Genomic DNA, 15,334 nt, shown 5'->3' with positions numbered 1-15,334 from the left:
TACACTCCCCTAACATTCTACTTTTAACACAGTTGTTCTCAAACTCAGTTATTCTCTGTAAATTTCCTCCCTTCCCCATCCGCCAGCATTTTATATAGATTATGGGTTATTTTCTTTGTACTGCAAAAGCTGGATTCCTGCCCAGGATACTCTTACTGGCAAAGGAAACTGGAGAAATCGGCCACCGCTCTCAACTGGTCCAAAGCAACCTGACCTACAGAGAAAAACACCTTATTTGAAAGGCAGCAATAAAGAGGGCCCCGGTTCCCCTTGCAGAGTCACCCAGGCACGCTCCCTCACCACGAGGCGTTCTCTCCAAACCAGCGTATTTAGAATTTCACTTTCTTACAACGTGTGAAGTAACCTGTGTGTGCCATGGAGTCTCTTCTTGTCATCCCGGCTTTGTTTTTCATTAAGATCTCTCACACTCCAATCAAGAGCAATGCCAGCAAGCCACAGGTGTGCACCACATGAACAGATGAAAATCTGATTGTGAACTGTGTAATGACAATTCGCTGTCTCTAATACACTCGTCCCCTTTTGCATCTGTTATATGTTAGAAGCAGGGTTTATTATTTCAATTGTACTTTTTAGATACACAGGTAGGTAAACAATTGTTATAAAGATAAAAAAGGAACCCAAGAAAAGAAGACTCTGCAACAGCAAAACAAAGATGAGGATGCTTGAAAGCGATCACATAAGCATAGGTAGTCTAATGCTACAAGAGGCCACTGCTTCAAGGAGGCGATAAACACCTTTCCTTTTGCCTTCTATTCCATTCTGGTTTCAAATAGCAAGTCTAATCTTCTTGGGCACAGCAAAGTCCATATTAAGTTAAGCTATAAGAGTGTTGGCCTCATCTCTAATCACTCATCCAAATGTCAATGTGGAGCTTCTTGGCCATTTAAGACTAAAATTTTTGAACGTGTGACAAACACGTACATCCAGATGTAGGGACCTTACCCAGTCACCTCATTTCGAGTAAATGTCAAAATGGGAATGTCCAAAGATCTAACAATTGCTAACCATCACCGATTACTCTGTTTTATAAAGAGCTACAAAGCAGTTTTGGATTATCTTCATCACCAAGGTGAAAACTATACAATTATGATTAACTCTGTAACTTGTGTTATAGAGAGGATGTGTTTGGTTTGGTGTAAGGCTACACTGATAGGACTGCACAGGAAAGGGAATCATTTACATATGATATACATATACATATACAGCAACTTCACAATGGTAGAGATGCGCCTGCATCCAGGTGATACAGGCAGCCTGACCTGGCCAACGGTTAACAAGACAGAGAACATGCTGTTCCCTCCCATTTATGAATATTTCAGTAGTACAACCAGATCATTTGGACTTCATAAAGATGAAGTGAATTTTAGTCATATTCATTCCCTCTTTCTATAAAATTGAATAGTATTAGAAAACATGCCTTCCTCCTAAGTTGTAGGAAAATTCCATTATCTTGCACGTGCTCTGACAGCAATAAACCACAATAAGCTTCTCATTAGTATGCCAGCACTGCATGTTTCAGGCATGAAATCTTTACTTTTACATTTATTTATTTTTAAAATCCTTTATGAAGACCCATATGGCAAAAGAAACTAACCAACAACCACCTGGACAGGGTACACTTGCGCTTTGAAAAATAGACTATAGACAGAAAAAAAGGAGAATTAGTCAGATGCTATACACTGTTAAATTAACAAAATAAAAATGCAAGAAGAAACACTGCTAAGACTATTCATCCTGCCTGTGTACAGGAAGGTCCCGGAGAAGCATTTACTTGTTTTAAACTGAGCTAGGAACTCGAATTAGAATGCAAATTCATTTTTAATAGCATTTAATTTTTTAAAAGTATGTTCACGCTGGTGCACAAAACCTCAGCCCCGGCCCCTTGCCACGACGCGATGTGCAGAGCCTCCTGCTGGCACTCTCAGCCGTGCTCCATCTCCTTTCCACACCCACAGACAGAGCAGCGTGGGCTGCGGAGAAGACGGCGTCTTGGGTGGGGAGATGAGTGATATGATCAAGGCTTAGCTGCCTTCAAAACTAAATGGAGCATAGCCTAGAGTACTCAGACGCTGTTCATTTTATTTTGGTATCATACTCTACCAAAGTTATGTCATAGGCGAAATGGTCCAACACTGAGAAAGAAAGTATCAGTGTTGGAAAGCACTTAAAATCAGTTTAGTAGTTTCTTGCCAAATAGACGCACAATTTTAGGAGAAAAAAATGTAGTTACAGTAAAGACAGGAATGACAGTCATAGGTTACCTATAAGTTTAGTTCTGCCATAGCAGATTTACTTTTCCATTATGGTAAAAATCTTTGCACACAAGAAACAGAAATATCCATTCTCAATATCATCTCAGTCAAATTTATCACAGATTCCCAATGCAATGAGTTTACCAGAGGCTTCCTCTAAATTGCAAACACAACCATTTGCCAATGTGATTACCACCATCCCTTAACCTGGTTGCAGATATTGTTCCAATTCACAGTTCAGGAAACTGAACTTCATTATTTTCACTGCCCAGCCAAGTAATATTTACATGCGAGATAAAGAGCACCTATGTCATCAAAAACACAAAAGACAGTTAAAGATTTCACATATATGTATTTTTAAGCTAAGGAAGATTTTAGAAAAGTCATCTCTGAAGGATTCCATTGTTATTGCCATACTCTTTCTCAGTGATATTAAAATGAAGACACCACCTTCATTGATTTAGGCAGACTCTTTGGAGGCTAAAGAGAAAGATTTCTTTTTTAATTACAGTTTACAAGGCAAGGTACAGTCATTAAAAATAACTTCTAAAAGGTATGCACATTACAAAATCAAATATTTTTCTGTTCCTTACCTTGACAAAATTCAAAGTTCCCTTTTTTCCGGCAGTCACCTATCACTAAACTCAGTGCTCTCCAAGTGTTTCTTTTGACAGATATCATTCTCCACCAATCGCTCTGCTAATTTCCTCTTTCCTTTTCTGACTGGGACAGTTATTATGTTCACCAGCCCAGAGATCAATCTTTTCTATTGACAACAACAAATGAAAAAAAAAAAAAAAAAGAAGAAGCACATATCACAGCCAGTTTGAAGCACCACACCCCTTCATTTGCATTATAATAGCAGTCTTTTAAATAAAAAGGGAAGACAGAAACGGTATCATTCTAAATCAATTACCCACATATTCTTAGTAAATTTAAGGCAGTACTTTAAAACTGTATTAATTCTTCAACAAAGGCTGTTTCATAAGTTGCTCGTTTTAAATAGTTTACATATAGAGGGCAACAAAGTAAGGGCAGCCTGTATTCTACCATGAAAACACCTATTAACCAATTCTGTAAAAATGCTTGGGTTTAAATACATTCATATAATTTAAAACATTACATACTTTACCTGGTTCAACAGAAGCTCTAGAGAATAATTTATTAAACAAGCATGGTCGCTAAAAATAGAGACCTTGCAATTACACATCGCTATACTAATTTGGATTTGTAAGTCATAACAGCAAACACATTTAAACAAAGGGAGATCAAAAAGCTATTGATATATTTACAAATCATCCTCCCACTTTTGAAAAGGCAATTTCCCTCCCACTCCAACACCTACAAAAACTGTTTATTTGGGTTACACAAATACTTTGCCATTCATATGAGTCTGTATTACAGCGTTGTCAGTTTTTCCAAGACATTAATATGCTTTTCAGGGGTTTGTAATTATGTCAAGGCAGAAAGACTTTCAGAGCCAGGCACACACAGTTACGTACATGCTTCAATCTGCATCCACTATTCAGGTATTTTGGGACATAAAGTTAAGCATGCATAAGGATCTGGTCGCAGCTGCATGCATCTAACAGAGAACCCAGCCTCAACCCGCTCCTGGACTAGATCTTAACTGCAAAAAAATGTATTGCCCAAGGGCATTTGCAAAAGCTCACATTTGTGTTTGTGCTAGAAATTGCAATCTTTCCCACAAACAAGCACCCTCCTCAAATCAAAACAAACCTTCCCAAGTTAAAGTTAAGGTTACAGAACAAAGGAGTTCACCACTCAAAGTCCTGTCCTTCCCATGTTCGTGGTCAGACGTTTCCCTGCAGCCCTGACACAAGCCAAAATTCTGTTGATTTCAGTGAAAACAAGAGGTGTGTAAGGACTGCAGGACTCTACCCAGGATTTGGCAACTGCGACGCTTTCAGTACAACACAACTGCCTTTGGCATTTGGAAAATAATCTCAAAAATGTGGTTACGACTCCCCAACTTGGGTGCAATAACTACTTTTCTAAAATGATTTTTATTTTGTATGAAATTCTCTAGTTGTCACCATGTTCTTATATAAGCAATAAATTTACCTTTCAGTTGTGCCTTGTCATGAATTGTGTATTTTTCAGTTGTCCAGACTTTTGCGTAACACTTCACGTTTCCATAAATGCATACAACATTCCCTAAACTGTGGTTATTGTTTGATCTGATTTTTATGGCCATAAACTCATGCCTCTACCAAAACCGAAAAATCCTTCACTGACCAAGTGGCCCTATTAATTTCACTGAGATCATTTAAACATTAAGTTTTCTACCGAGTGACGATAGCACAATCTGGTTGAAATATGGACTTACAGTGGAACATTAAATTAACATCATATTTTGGATTCAGAATTACACACAGCAGCCATCTGTAAAGATGTATTCATGTTTTGCTAACCTTTACTAATTTGGCCACTAGAAATAATTATGATCAAATATGTTAAATTATGTAACATATAACAATTCAATATTTGTGTCTGCTGAATAGCATCCTCCTTTTTCATGGCTGGTAAAAGATTTTTAAACCTCTTACTGTAAAAAAAAGTTCATATTCTTTTAAAAAAAAAAAGTACCCATCTGTCATCCACTTTACAATGAAGACATCACTTTAACTTACTACTTCTTCCTTTGTTTCAGCCCCATGTTCATTTTCTCTATATGCCACATTTTCCAAAGTGATGGATGCATTCTGCTATACCCATTCTACGCTAATCTTCTTTAAATTTATTTTTGCCTCCTGAATTGTAAACTGCTGCTGTTGTTCAAATGTACATGCAAAATTGTCTAAAGTCTGAACTTCACTGAAAGTAGAATGCCTCAAACAATTTGTAGTCTTACAAGAGTGTTATAAAAAAGGATCAACATGTTGTATTACCATGGAAATTTTGAAAAACATACTTTCCCAAACAAATATTACTTTTTCTCAATGGTATGAAGTAATGAAAACCACATGTGTAAATCTGCGATCCGTGCAGTAGTTCAAGCTGCAGCTAATAGAAAATACAGAGAGTGAACTCTGCCATATAAAGGATTCTTGTTACAGAAATATAATGTGAAAACCAGATGCAGACAGAAAACCTTAATCACAGATGGGAATGTAATCACTGGCATACAGAATACTTTTTTGATCAATCTCAACCATATGAGAAATGTATTTATTTTCTAAGGAATGCAATAACTCGAGAGAGTCTTCTATTTGAATTCAGTTAACCTCATATTCACAGTGCTTTTATCTTCAATGTGGAGAGAAGGGGGATATAACCTGAGCCAAGATTTTTAGAAGAGCCATTGGCCCTGGCAAATCATTCTTGTATCAGCTTATCTTTCAAGGAATTAATATGATGTAAAGACTACAAATATCAGGATCAGCCTCAAAAGAAATCAACCATTATTGTACTTCTTGGTTACTTCCAGAAATCCCTTCATCACCTAAGCACTTCTCTGGTTAAATTTTTCCCTTAATACATGGTTCTTCAGAAATACAATGCTAAGAGCACACTGTTGCACTGAAGTTGTGCAAAGGAGAACTGGAGTCCTACACCAAAGAATCTCCCTACTCCTTTATAAAAGCTGAAGAGTCATCGGTTCAAAACTAAGTTTACTTTGGGGTTCCTTCTAACTGCTGGAAGTCCTAGTGAATGCCCTCCACCCACACAGCTCCTGGGTGTCAGCAGGAAACAAAGGACTGCAGCACACTGCAGCTATCCAGTTACATCAAGTGTCTAAAAAGCGGATTGCCTTCTACCAACTACCCAGACCAAGGTAGGACCAAGATAACTCCTGCCAGTTTTCATTGCTGGTGACATTTGCTCAACTTTTAAGAGAGGGAAATACTACAGTAGTAGTAAACTCCTCACGTAAAATATGGAAATTGCCATTAAAATCTGAAAATCAGGTTCAGAATTCAGGTCATCTATATGCTACCAGCAGGACCTACCTACGCTGTTACAAAGGCTCAGCATCTTCAAGCAACCACTCTCCTACAATTCATCAGCCAATTCATGTAAGTTACATTTGCCTAGATAAATTTTACACCTGGTGATTGAACTGGACTGTTACGTTAAACTGCAACATGAAACAGCTTATGCTAGGAAATAAACCTTAGGAAAGAAAAAGCATTCCGAGATGACAGATCTCCAGGCTCTTGGGCACCAGCAGTGGTAGCTCACCTCCTGGCAGTCCCTGACCCCTGCTGCACCCTCCTCCTGGAGGTACCCACTCTACTGAAGGATATCGCAGCTCTTTACACAGCACTGGCTGACTGTCACAGTTCACAACTGAGCTTTTTAAGGTAACCCAAAGTTGGTATTCATTTATTTTAATAGTACTAAATAACATAAACCACAATGATTTGGTAGCTGTTACACCGGAGGGGAGAGGGAGTGACAAAAGCCTTTGATGGGCACAGGGTAGGCAGATTCTCCCTCTCTCTTAAAGCCTTTAAGTTCCATTACCATCATCCCATTTTAGGTATCTGCAGTAAGAGGACACAGTCTCTTCAGTACCCTACCACAGGACTCCCAGCAATGGCTTACCACAGGTGTTCATCGGACTAATTCTGCTAAAGTTGCTGTAAATGTGCTTCCTTAATTGAATGCCTGTATGCTACGTGAAATTTGAAGTCAACTACTTGCTTTTTCCCTCCTGTGTTAACAACTAGCAAACCATCTGACGAAAATACTTTGATTCCACCACTGCAACAGAAGTTTTTTAAACCGTCTTGTCTCTTCTGCCATTTAACTTTAAATTTCTGAGACTGTGGCATCGATAGATAGTGCAGAAGTCAACATTTTACACTAAAGTAATATGGGCTGGATATGCTTGTCTTATTTCTAAACAAGCATGCCTAGATTAATAATAAACTTTGGCCAGATATATATTTAAATTTGCATGTTTTTCATATAGCATCGTCATCATGTGTGTAGAGTGCTAAAAATGGAGTGAAATCTTCCAGCTGTAAAACAGTTCCACGTGACAAAACAGAGAGAGATCCTGAAAACTCCTGCTTCGTGTCATGTATGAGCGTGTGTGCCTCTGTCTTTTTTTTCCTCTCATCTAATTTCATCTGCGAGAGACTGTCCCTAGAGGACAAGAGAAGAGAGAACCAATTATATCCAGAGGTTGGTTTCTCCAAAATGAAGGCATCTGTTCCGTGCCAACGACTTCCACATGGAAGAAAAACAGAACTTTGAAGGCATCTGCGTTCATGGTTGACAGTCGCAGATCTTAGGGTCTACTGTAATTGCCCAGCTGCAAACATGATTTGGTTGCTGCTGTTGTCAGCTGATCTCCTTGCACTGAAAAGAAGGGAGCTTAAGTAGCAAATAGCTGGATAAAAATCAGATACTCTTACAGGATACTGACACCTTTTCCCTTCTGAAGGAGGTATTTTTCCTGGTACAACAGGTTTGATGGAAGTAAATTGCAAAGTGGTTTTTAAACGAACATTTTACAAAATATTCTGCTTTAAAATGCTGTTCTTTAAATAACGTACAAGTCCAAGCACAATGTGCTCATTATTTGTTAGTATTTCAGGCTGATATTTTGTAAGAGTGATTCAGAAACCAGTATGATTCACCAGCCACATAATCCTGCAGCCCACCTTATTTAGGCAAGTAGTCTCAGTAAAACCAAGAGTACACCTGAGCAGAAGCTCAGTTTTCACCCGAAATGAATATGGCAGATAAATAACTAATATGATATTTATTACTCAACTCACATCACTTCCAATGTGAGTGGATACATTCCAAAAGACACTTAAAAGAAACATTACTGGTAGTTCAAAACCTGGCTTACAGCATTGGGTGCCACACTTACAGCGAGATACTCAGCAATGCTGTGCGCCTTCACTGGTAAAAAAAAATCAAGGAAACAGATAACAAGAAGCTCATCCAAAGTAGCAAGACCCTAACTGATTTTCTAAAGCACAGCACTGAGTGCCAATTAGGGATCCAAGACTACTGATGGTGCAGTTGCAACAAAGACAATTAAAACCCGACTGGCCTAGGCAGAAAATGCATTTGCATTCCCTATCCTCCACTCGCCAGGTAAAAGTGGATCATAGTTTCCAGAAATATTTCATGCACCTCGTGAGTTTTTGTAGTTTTCTTATCTAGGACTTTTATCACTAGCTTGAAAGAAAGAAGGCGTTGTATGTTAGGGAAATACGTTTTAATTTTTTTTTTTTTTTTAAATATAATTCTTTGTTATTCTGCTGGATTGCAGCTGCAATTCCAAACACACTCTGCAGTCATGGCACTCAGCCCTTCCAGCCAGGTAGCCACGCAGCTTAGGAAGGACAGTAAGGATTCCTATGCAGTTTCCCTTGCCTGGCACATACCTCAAATTATTATGAACACGTGAAGCAGTGAACCTGGGGGGACACAGTAGGCCTGACACTTCCTGACCACTTCTAAATTGCCTCCAGGAAGGACAAGAGTTGGGAGTGAGGACAATTAACACAGCCACCTGCTTCCTGTGACCTCCTGGAGTGCAGACAGCCACTGATGACTTGCAATGTCACTGAGGTCCTTCCCATCCTTCTCTTCCCAGAGAAGCTACAGGATAATAAAAACAATAGTGGCCAATAATAGCTCTGTAAGAGGAGAAGTCCACAGGCCTGGACTTCCAAAAAAAAAAAAAAAAAAAAAAAAAAAAATTAGCATCAAAACCTCCCATAAATTTCATGGGAAGAAGATGGGACCAATAAATCTCAGAACCTGGAAGGGAAATGATACATTGATTCATTCCTTAAAACTACTGTAGCTGTTATTTACTGTAGCTGTACACTTCTCTGGAAATTTTTGGAGCAGGCAGTTGGCTTTAACACAGCTTAACACAGCTCTTGGGATACAGAAGTTGAGAATCCTGGTCCCACGTACTCAATGGGAACCTCTGAGAATATTATTACAGAAGGAATAGACTTTCTTATCTCCTTTATATGGAATTCTTCATCAGGTAAGTCTATCATTTACAATTCAAAGAGAATGACTTACTTTACATTAAGACCTGAGCTAGCCCACTTAACCTCACATAAGATGTCATTAGGATCATATCTGGATCTAAGTCTCAGAATTGTTCCAGCGAAGTATTGTTAAGATCACAGACATGAGATGGAAGCACAGAAAGCCTGAAGGTCCAGATCCTCAGACTGGTGTTTAGACAAAAGAAACACCATCTTCAATAGAACTGAGCATGTGAATACCGTGGAAGATCTGAGCTCCAGTACTTTAATTCAACGTTTACAAGCTCTGCTGACCCTTGGAGTTGCATTAATTTATCATGGCGCACATGAAACGCACCTAACATTCAGAAACTAAGCTAGGCTATTCAGTTCAGTATGATGGTTTCCTTGCTCATCTGCAGCATGCTTTAATACAGGTTGCAGCATGCTTTTCCAGCATTAAGTGGTTTGCCAACAAGCTTTAAAAATAATAAATAGTACAGTCATGAAACAGCTTTTGCTTAATGGTTCCTAGAACTCAGTGACTTCACTCACTAAAACCCTTCCTATAACATTACCCTTAAATACTTTTAGCAATGCCACCATTAAAATAAAATAAAAAAATCATCCTGGCACTACCATCCATTGATAGCACACCCGCAGGTGCCATTATCCCTAAATTTGTTGGCAGCTTTCTCTGGCACCGCTACACTTTAATGGCTCTGGCAACAAACCCCACCTGGATGTCACTGAAAGCACTCCTTTGGAGCACTCTTCCCAAATATCCTTAGCAGCAGTATCATTTTGTCTCCTTTGTTGCATCCTAACCATCTCAATTTTCTGGCAATAGCCTCACCCTCTCTCGCTGTCAAAGCCTGAGCTGGTCTAGGGCAGCTCTCTTCTTGACCTTGTCTAATGCATGCGTGATTCAACGTTGGGATGAATTTTCCAAGAGGATTTCAGGACAGTATCTTTGCTGCTCAGGTTGGGTGTTCACTTGCATCTCAGCTTTAAAATTCATTGTATTCCATCATAGTTACACAACGTGACAAAACCAATGGGGAAGCAAAGCACAGATACAAAACCCTATATAATTTGATGCTTCATAACAGAGATTGTTAAACCTTGGGACTACCAGAAGGCATACAGAGATTTACTCAACATGCCACCCAGCCTGTCATGACAGCATGAAGAACCAGCATCTTGATACTGCCGTTACAGAAGCAAATGAAAAGAAAACCAGAAAATGTATTCTGGAAAATAAAGAATTATGGGAAAAAAGTGGAGACATTTTGGGGGTTGGATTGGGGTTTTTTACCCAAGCTGTTTAAAATGACACCTGGGCCACAACCAAAAGAGGCACCTGTGTGGTCATCATCAGAAATCAAAAAACGTAGTCAGTAAGTAGGTCTCCAAATAAAAGGAATCACAAAAGAAAATGGCTAGTGGTAATGACTACTACTTATGCAAATTGTATATTAACATCCAACAAGGCAGACATACATAAGCCTCCTAGAGCTACAAACATAACTACAGTCTTGTACAATTTGTAACGGTCATGGCAACGATCTCCCCAGATGCTTGTCAAAATTCCTGGTTTTCACTCACTGCATCAACCTGGCTTTTCATAACTAATGCCTATTTTATTATATGCCATCGCCTGCCACTGTGTGCAGATTAATTCCACTCCACTAGGTGGAGTCTTCTGTCTTTCCAGACAGCAACCTAATTTCCGAAAGAACCTATTATCCTCCATGAACTTTGGATATTTACTTTATTATAAGCACCACAGTCTACCTGTCTTGATGGACAGAAAAGTGTCAATGAATCAAATGCCTTCTCGAACTGACTGAAGAAATCATGAACTAAACCGTGAAGATCCCATATCAGCATGTTGCAATATGGGATCATTCAGGAATACTGTTGCTGTACAGTTCTGTACAACACAACTGTGCTTTTATGATGACTAAATTCAATAAATAATACTGAGTAAAAAAAAAGGTATCATTTAAATAAGTCACCATATCACACATGCCCAAAAACTACATATAAACAAAACCAAGTTGCTGAACTTCTTTTAAATTCTTTGTGTGTATTCAGAAATATTTTGACTATCTAGGATGCCCTTCCTTTCCAGGCATCCCAAAATGTGTTACAGAAAATGAAAGGGAGCATGAAAGGATTTCTTTCCATATTCACATTTCCATTCACAACCACTGGAGTTAAATATGGCAACTATTCAATAGGAACAGCAAAACTGCATGCAGCATTTTTGGCAAAGAATAAGAAAAACAAAGCACTCCCATGAATGTGTTCAGAAAATTTAGATAAGAAAATCTGGATAGCCTACATCCAGCTATAATCTTTCTTTTGGGGTTGGACTCCACCCCAGCCCCTGTGAAAAGTACCAAAAAAATCCCATGACCAAAGCACAAAGCCCCTTGGTTTAAAACCTCTTCAGGCAGACAGCATCTCCACTAACACGCTACGACAGAGCATTTGCTCAGTAATATTCGCTAGCAGAAATCTCCACGTGGGCGCCGAGCACTAACGCGAGGCTCCTCAAGGCTCTCACATCCCCGGGTCAGCCAAGGCAGGGCCTCCTCAGCGCAGCTTCTGCTGTTGGCAGATATCACAAGCTATTTAAGGCTACAGACATTTTGCCCCGATCGGCCGCGTTTTTTGTAATATTTACTTCTCGTACATATGTCTATAACTACGTATACGTCCCACAGAAGGTGAGGTTTAACAGGGTTAGCTTTGTTGGGGAAAAGAAGGTTTGGAGGAAAGGAAACAACTTTCATGTTTAGAAGATTTGAATCTAGTGACTGTCACGGGATGTAAACACTCTTCCGGGGAGGGAGGCTTTTCGTTATGTTTCAGGAGTGCACAGAGTTTTGGATAAAATCTGTATAAATAATCATCCCTCTGTCATTCACATAAATTTATGCACATGTGTGCACACAGTTATGTTTGGGAATACAAACTATAAAGTAGACATGCCACAGACTTCTAGGCAACCTACCACAAGCACGGATCTCGCACAAAATCCATTCTATATTTAAATTTCAATTTATTGAATTTTAATTATTTCTGATCTGTAGATCACTTTGAGGAAAATCCCCCAAGGTCAAAAGCTTACAAATCCAATTGCAAAACCAAACAAAAGCATCAGCAAGGCCCTTTCCCATGCAGACACCTGCCAAAAAACTGAGTTCCTGACTACTAGATTAGAATCCAACAGCTAAAACCTATTCTAATATTAAAACCAGGTAATTCTTTATGTTGAAATAAAGAAGTAAAAGCTCTTATTTTACTCTGCACGCGTTTACTCATGTTGTGTACACAGGGTTCTATAGATGTAACAGCGAATTATCACTTCTTCATTTAGATCCTTATTTATAGAATTAACAAACGCATGCCCTTTTCATTAGATTTTTTTTAAATTAAAAAGCAATAATGTTATTTTCTCTGGAGATGACTCTGATAGAAAACTTATGCCCTACCAATGCTGTGCTTTCCAGGTTCATAAAACTCACCTGGGTTAGCAGCTCCACAGCAGCGAATATTTTTGTATATACACATTCGAGGCTGATTTAATGATTTCATTTAACCATGGAAAAAGTTACTCCAAAAGCCCCATTAACTAAAATGTCCTTGATGAGCCCAAACTTAAGATTTGCAGGTATAGCAGGAATGAAACAAGTCCAAGAATGCTCTGTCATACTCTGAGCATCCTTTACTTCGCACAAGGTCCTCAGTAGTAGGTAGAGCTGTATTGTTGCAATGGGAAAGCAGTCACTTGCCATTTTAAGATACAATCATAGTTTATTAATACAATTATTTTAAATGTACGAGTTAAATCCTTTTACCAATATAGTGACATTCAGCTATCCAGTGCCATTTTTACAGTCCAAATAGATATGGTCCTAATTGCATAATGCCATTTTATCTACTGAAGATAGAAGTGCCGATAAACAAAAATGCACATTAGGCAGGAGATTTTTCAGAATAGATTTTTTTTTTAAATAACCCACTTGCATTAACAAAAGATTGCAATGGCTTCCAAATTATAGGGTGTTATTTTTAGTGGAAGTAGTTCAATATTCATATTGGAGCAGATGTAGCAGTTTAACAAAACAGCTCTTCAAATCCTGCACAAATTGAAAACAGGAAAACTGATTGCATTTTCTCTTATCACTTTCCCTTTCTGAATTGACACTTTTGGCCTTCTGAAAATTTACACATGGCTTTCATCTCAACAGCACCTGCTGATCAAACAGAAACCTAACATTTTCATGAAAATGGTATAAAGGACTAGTTTTCTTTTTACCATCTTAAAGGGCATCAGCAGTCCACTTGATGGCAACAATTGCTGAGTAGATGGCACACTCAGAATACATTTTATATTTTCATTACACTTACTTTTAAAAATGAGTTAAATCACTAGTGGCTCTTTCATATTAGCCCTTTGTCTGCTTTAAATTAATTTCAATCTCTATCTCTGCCTAACCCTGATGGGTTTCATTCTATAGTCAGCTAGATTTTAAAGAACATCTGAAAGACTTTGAAATAACAAGACACGTTGTATGTTCTGCAGCCACTGGGTCTTCCTTATATATGCAATCATATAAATTAATATATACGATTATGCATACACATGCACATATTGCACAGACATTTCTTTTTACAGTGCTTATACTAGGGAAAAAATGTGTATATATATATCATTCTGCTATAGTCTCACCACATTGAATTCCCTGAGCACTGTCAATAGAGCATGTTGAGGGGGGAGAAACCCAAAGTGCCTTTATTTATGTTAAAGTTGTTCTTTGTTTCCTTTGCAATCTTCAGACTGGGAGAAGGTCTAGCAGGTGCTCTGGAACTTGAGCATCAACACCGGGTTGAGATGCTGCCATTGGCGAACATGGCGAGCATGCAAACAGCACAATCAATAGTCCTTGGGCTCTTACAGAAGTTTAAGGTACCAAGTCATGTATATAAAATATGAAACATAAGTACCTTGTTATCCTGTCTGCTTCTGAGCCTGTAAACTCTGAAGCGCAGCGGCAGGTAACAAGGACCATCTTCCCTTGTACATAATTCTAGGTGTAATTAAAGATACTCCTGAAACCTGCTATGTGTCAGCTTCTTAACTGATAGAGCCCTAACCCCTCTGAAGTACTCTGCTGCCATCCATTACCATTCTGCTTCAGTGATAAGGTAACCTGAAGGCAGAGATGACATACAGTAATATATGTGCCACTCCAGACAGTTGGTTCGTGAATTTCAGTGTTTCATCATGCTCACTGAGGCAATCGCAAACCTGAAATGTCAATATGTTCAGTCAATGGAAGTAAAATAATGGGGCTCTATTGTCTTACCCTATCGATCCGCTGCTGTCAACAAGAATACATGCCCCCCTGGCTTTAAACAAATTTTAATTAGGCTTTTAGTTACCGGATCATATCTATATATCTATCTGCGCAAACACTTGACAAAGTGAAACGGCAATATAAATATTTCAAACTTTTAAATATATTTTAAAGGTAATTGTTTAATGTTGCTTTAAAAAATGATTGCTAAGGCCGTTTGCTAAGGCAGCGTGCGTGCACACACTTAGCGTGCAAGTCATCTTAATCTGGCGAGAACTAAAAAAATCACCATCAAGAGTCCAAAACAACAAAAAAAAAAGCCCACAAAAGAAAAAAAGGCCACTTTTCCTAAAACCCGCTGTCATCCTCTGCGGGGATTTTGGAAGCCAGGAGCCTCCAGTGAAACCACCCCGACACTGACAGGGAGGGTGCCCGCACGCCCGGGCGTGACGGCCCGCTCCCGTCAGCGCCCCTCACGGGAGAGCCAGGCTCGCGGGAAGGCAAACCGACCCGCCAGCGCCGGGAGGGCGACCGCACGCCAGAAGGTTCACCTCGGCCCCAGCCGCCACCCCGTTCCCGCCCGAGGCCGGGGGCTCTCCCGCCGCGCCGGCTCTTCCCCCCCACCCCCCGACCCTCGTCCCGTGAAACACCCAGACAAGCCGCTCTCCTCCTCCCTCGACTGTGTTTAAAGTGGGGTCCCTCAGTA

At 39.4% G+C, this 15,334-nt stretch overlaps 1 protein-coding gene across 3 annotated transcripts in view; it reads right to left on the bottom strand.

Moving 5' to 3' along the window:
* RUNX1T1 (RUNX1 partner transcriptional co-repressor 1) overlaps positions 1-15,334 on the bottom strand; it is a 118,121-nt gene that overhangs the window by 94,909 nt on the left and 7,878 nt on the right. The window contains exons 1-2 of one of the 3 annotated variants that reach the window (XM_076329433.1): positions 12,793-12,817; positions 2,867-3,039 (exon numbers count right to left, since the gene is read on the bottom strand). The exons of 1 other annotated variant lie outside the window; for it this stretch is intronic. In XM_076329433.1, the coding sequence (XP_076185548.1) occupies positions 2,867-2,954 (88 nt within the window). In that variant the 5' untranslated portion in view covers positions 2,955-3,039; positions 12,793-12,817. Of the gene's footprint in view, positions 1-2,866; positions 3,040-12,792; positions 12,818-15,334 lie in introns of those variants that run through there. One more of the 3 variants, XM_076329431.1, reaches the window with a different exon arrangement.

Source organism: Aptenodytes patagonicus, chromosome 2 (genome assembly GCF_965638725.1).
Source record: "Aptenodytes patagonicus chromosome 2, bAptPat1.pri.cur, whole genome shotgun sequence".
NCBI lineage: Eukaryota > Metazoa > Chordata > Aves > Sphenisciformes > Spheniscidae > Aptenodytes > Aptenodytes patagonicus.
This window is presented reverse-complemented; position numbering and strand designations above follow the sequence as displayed.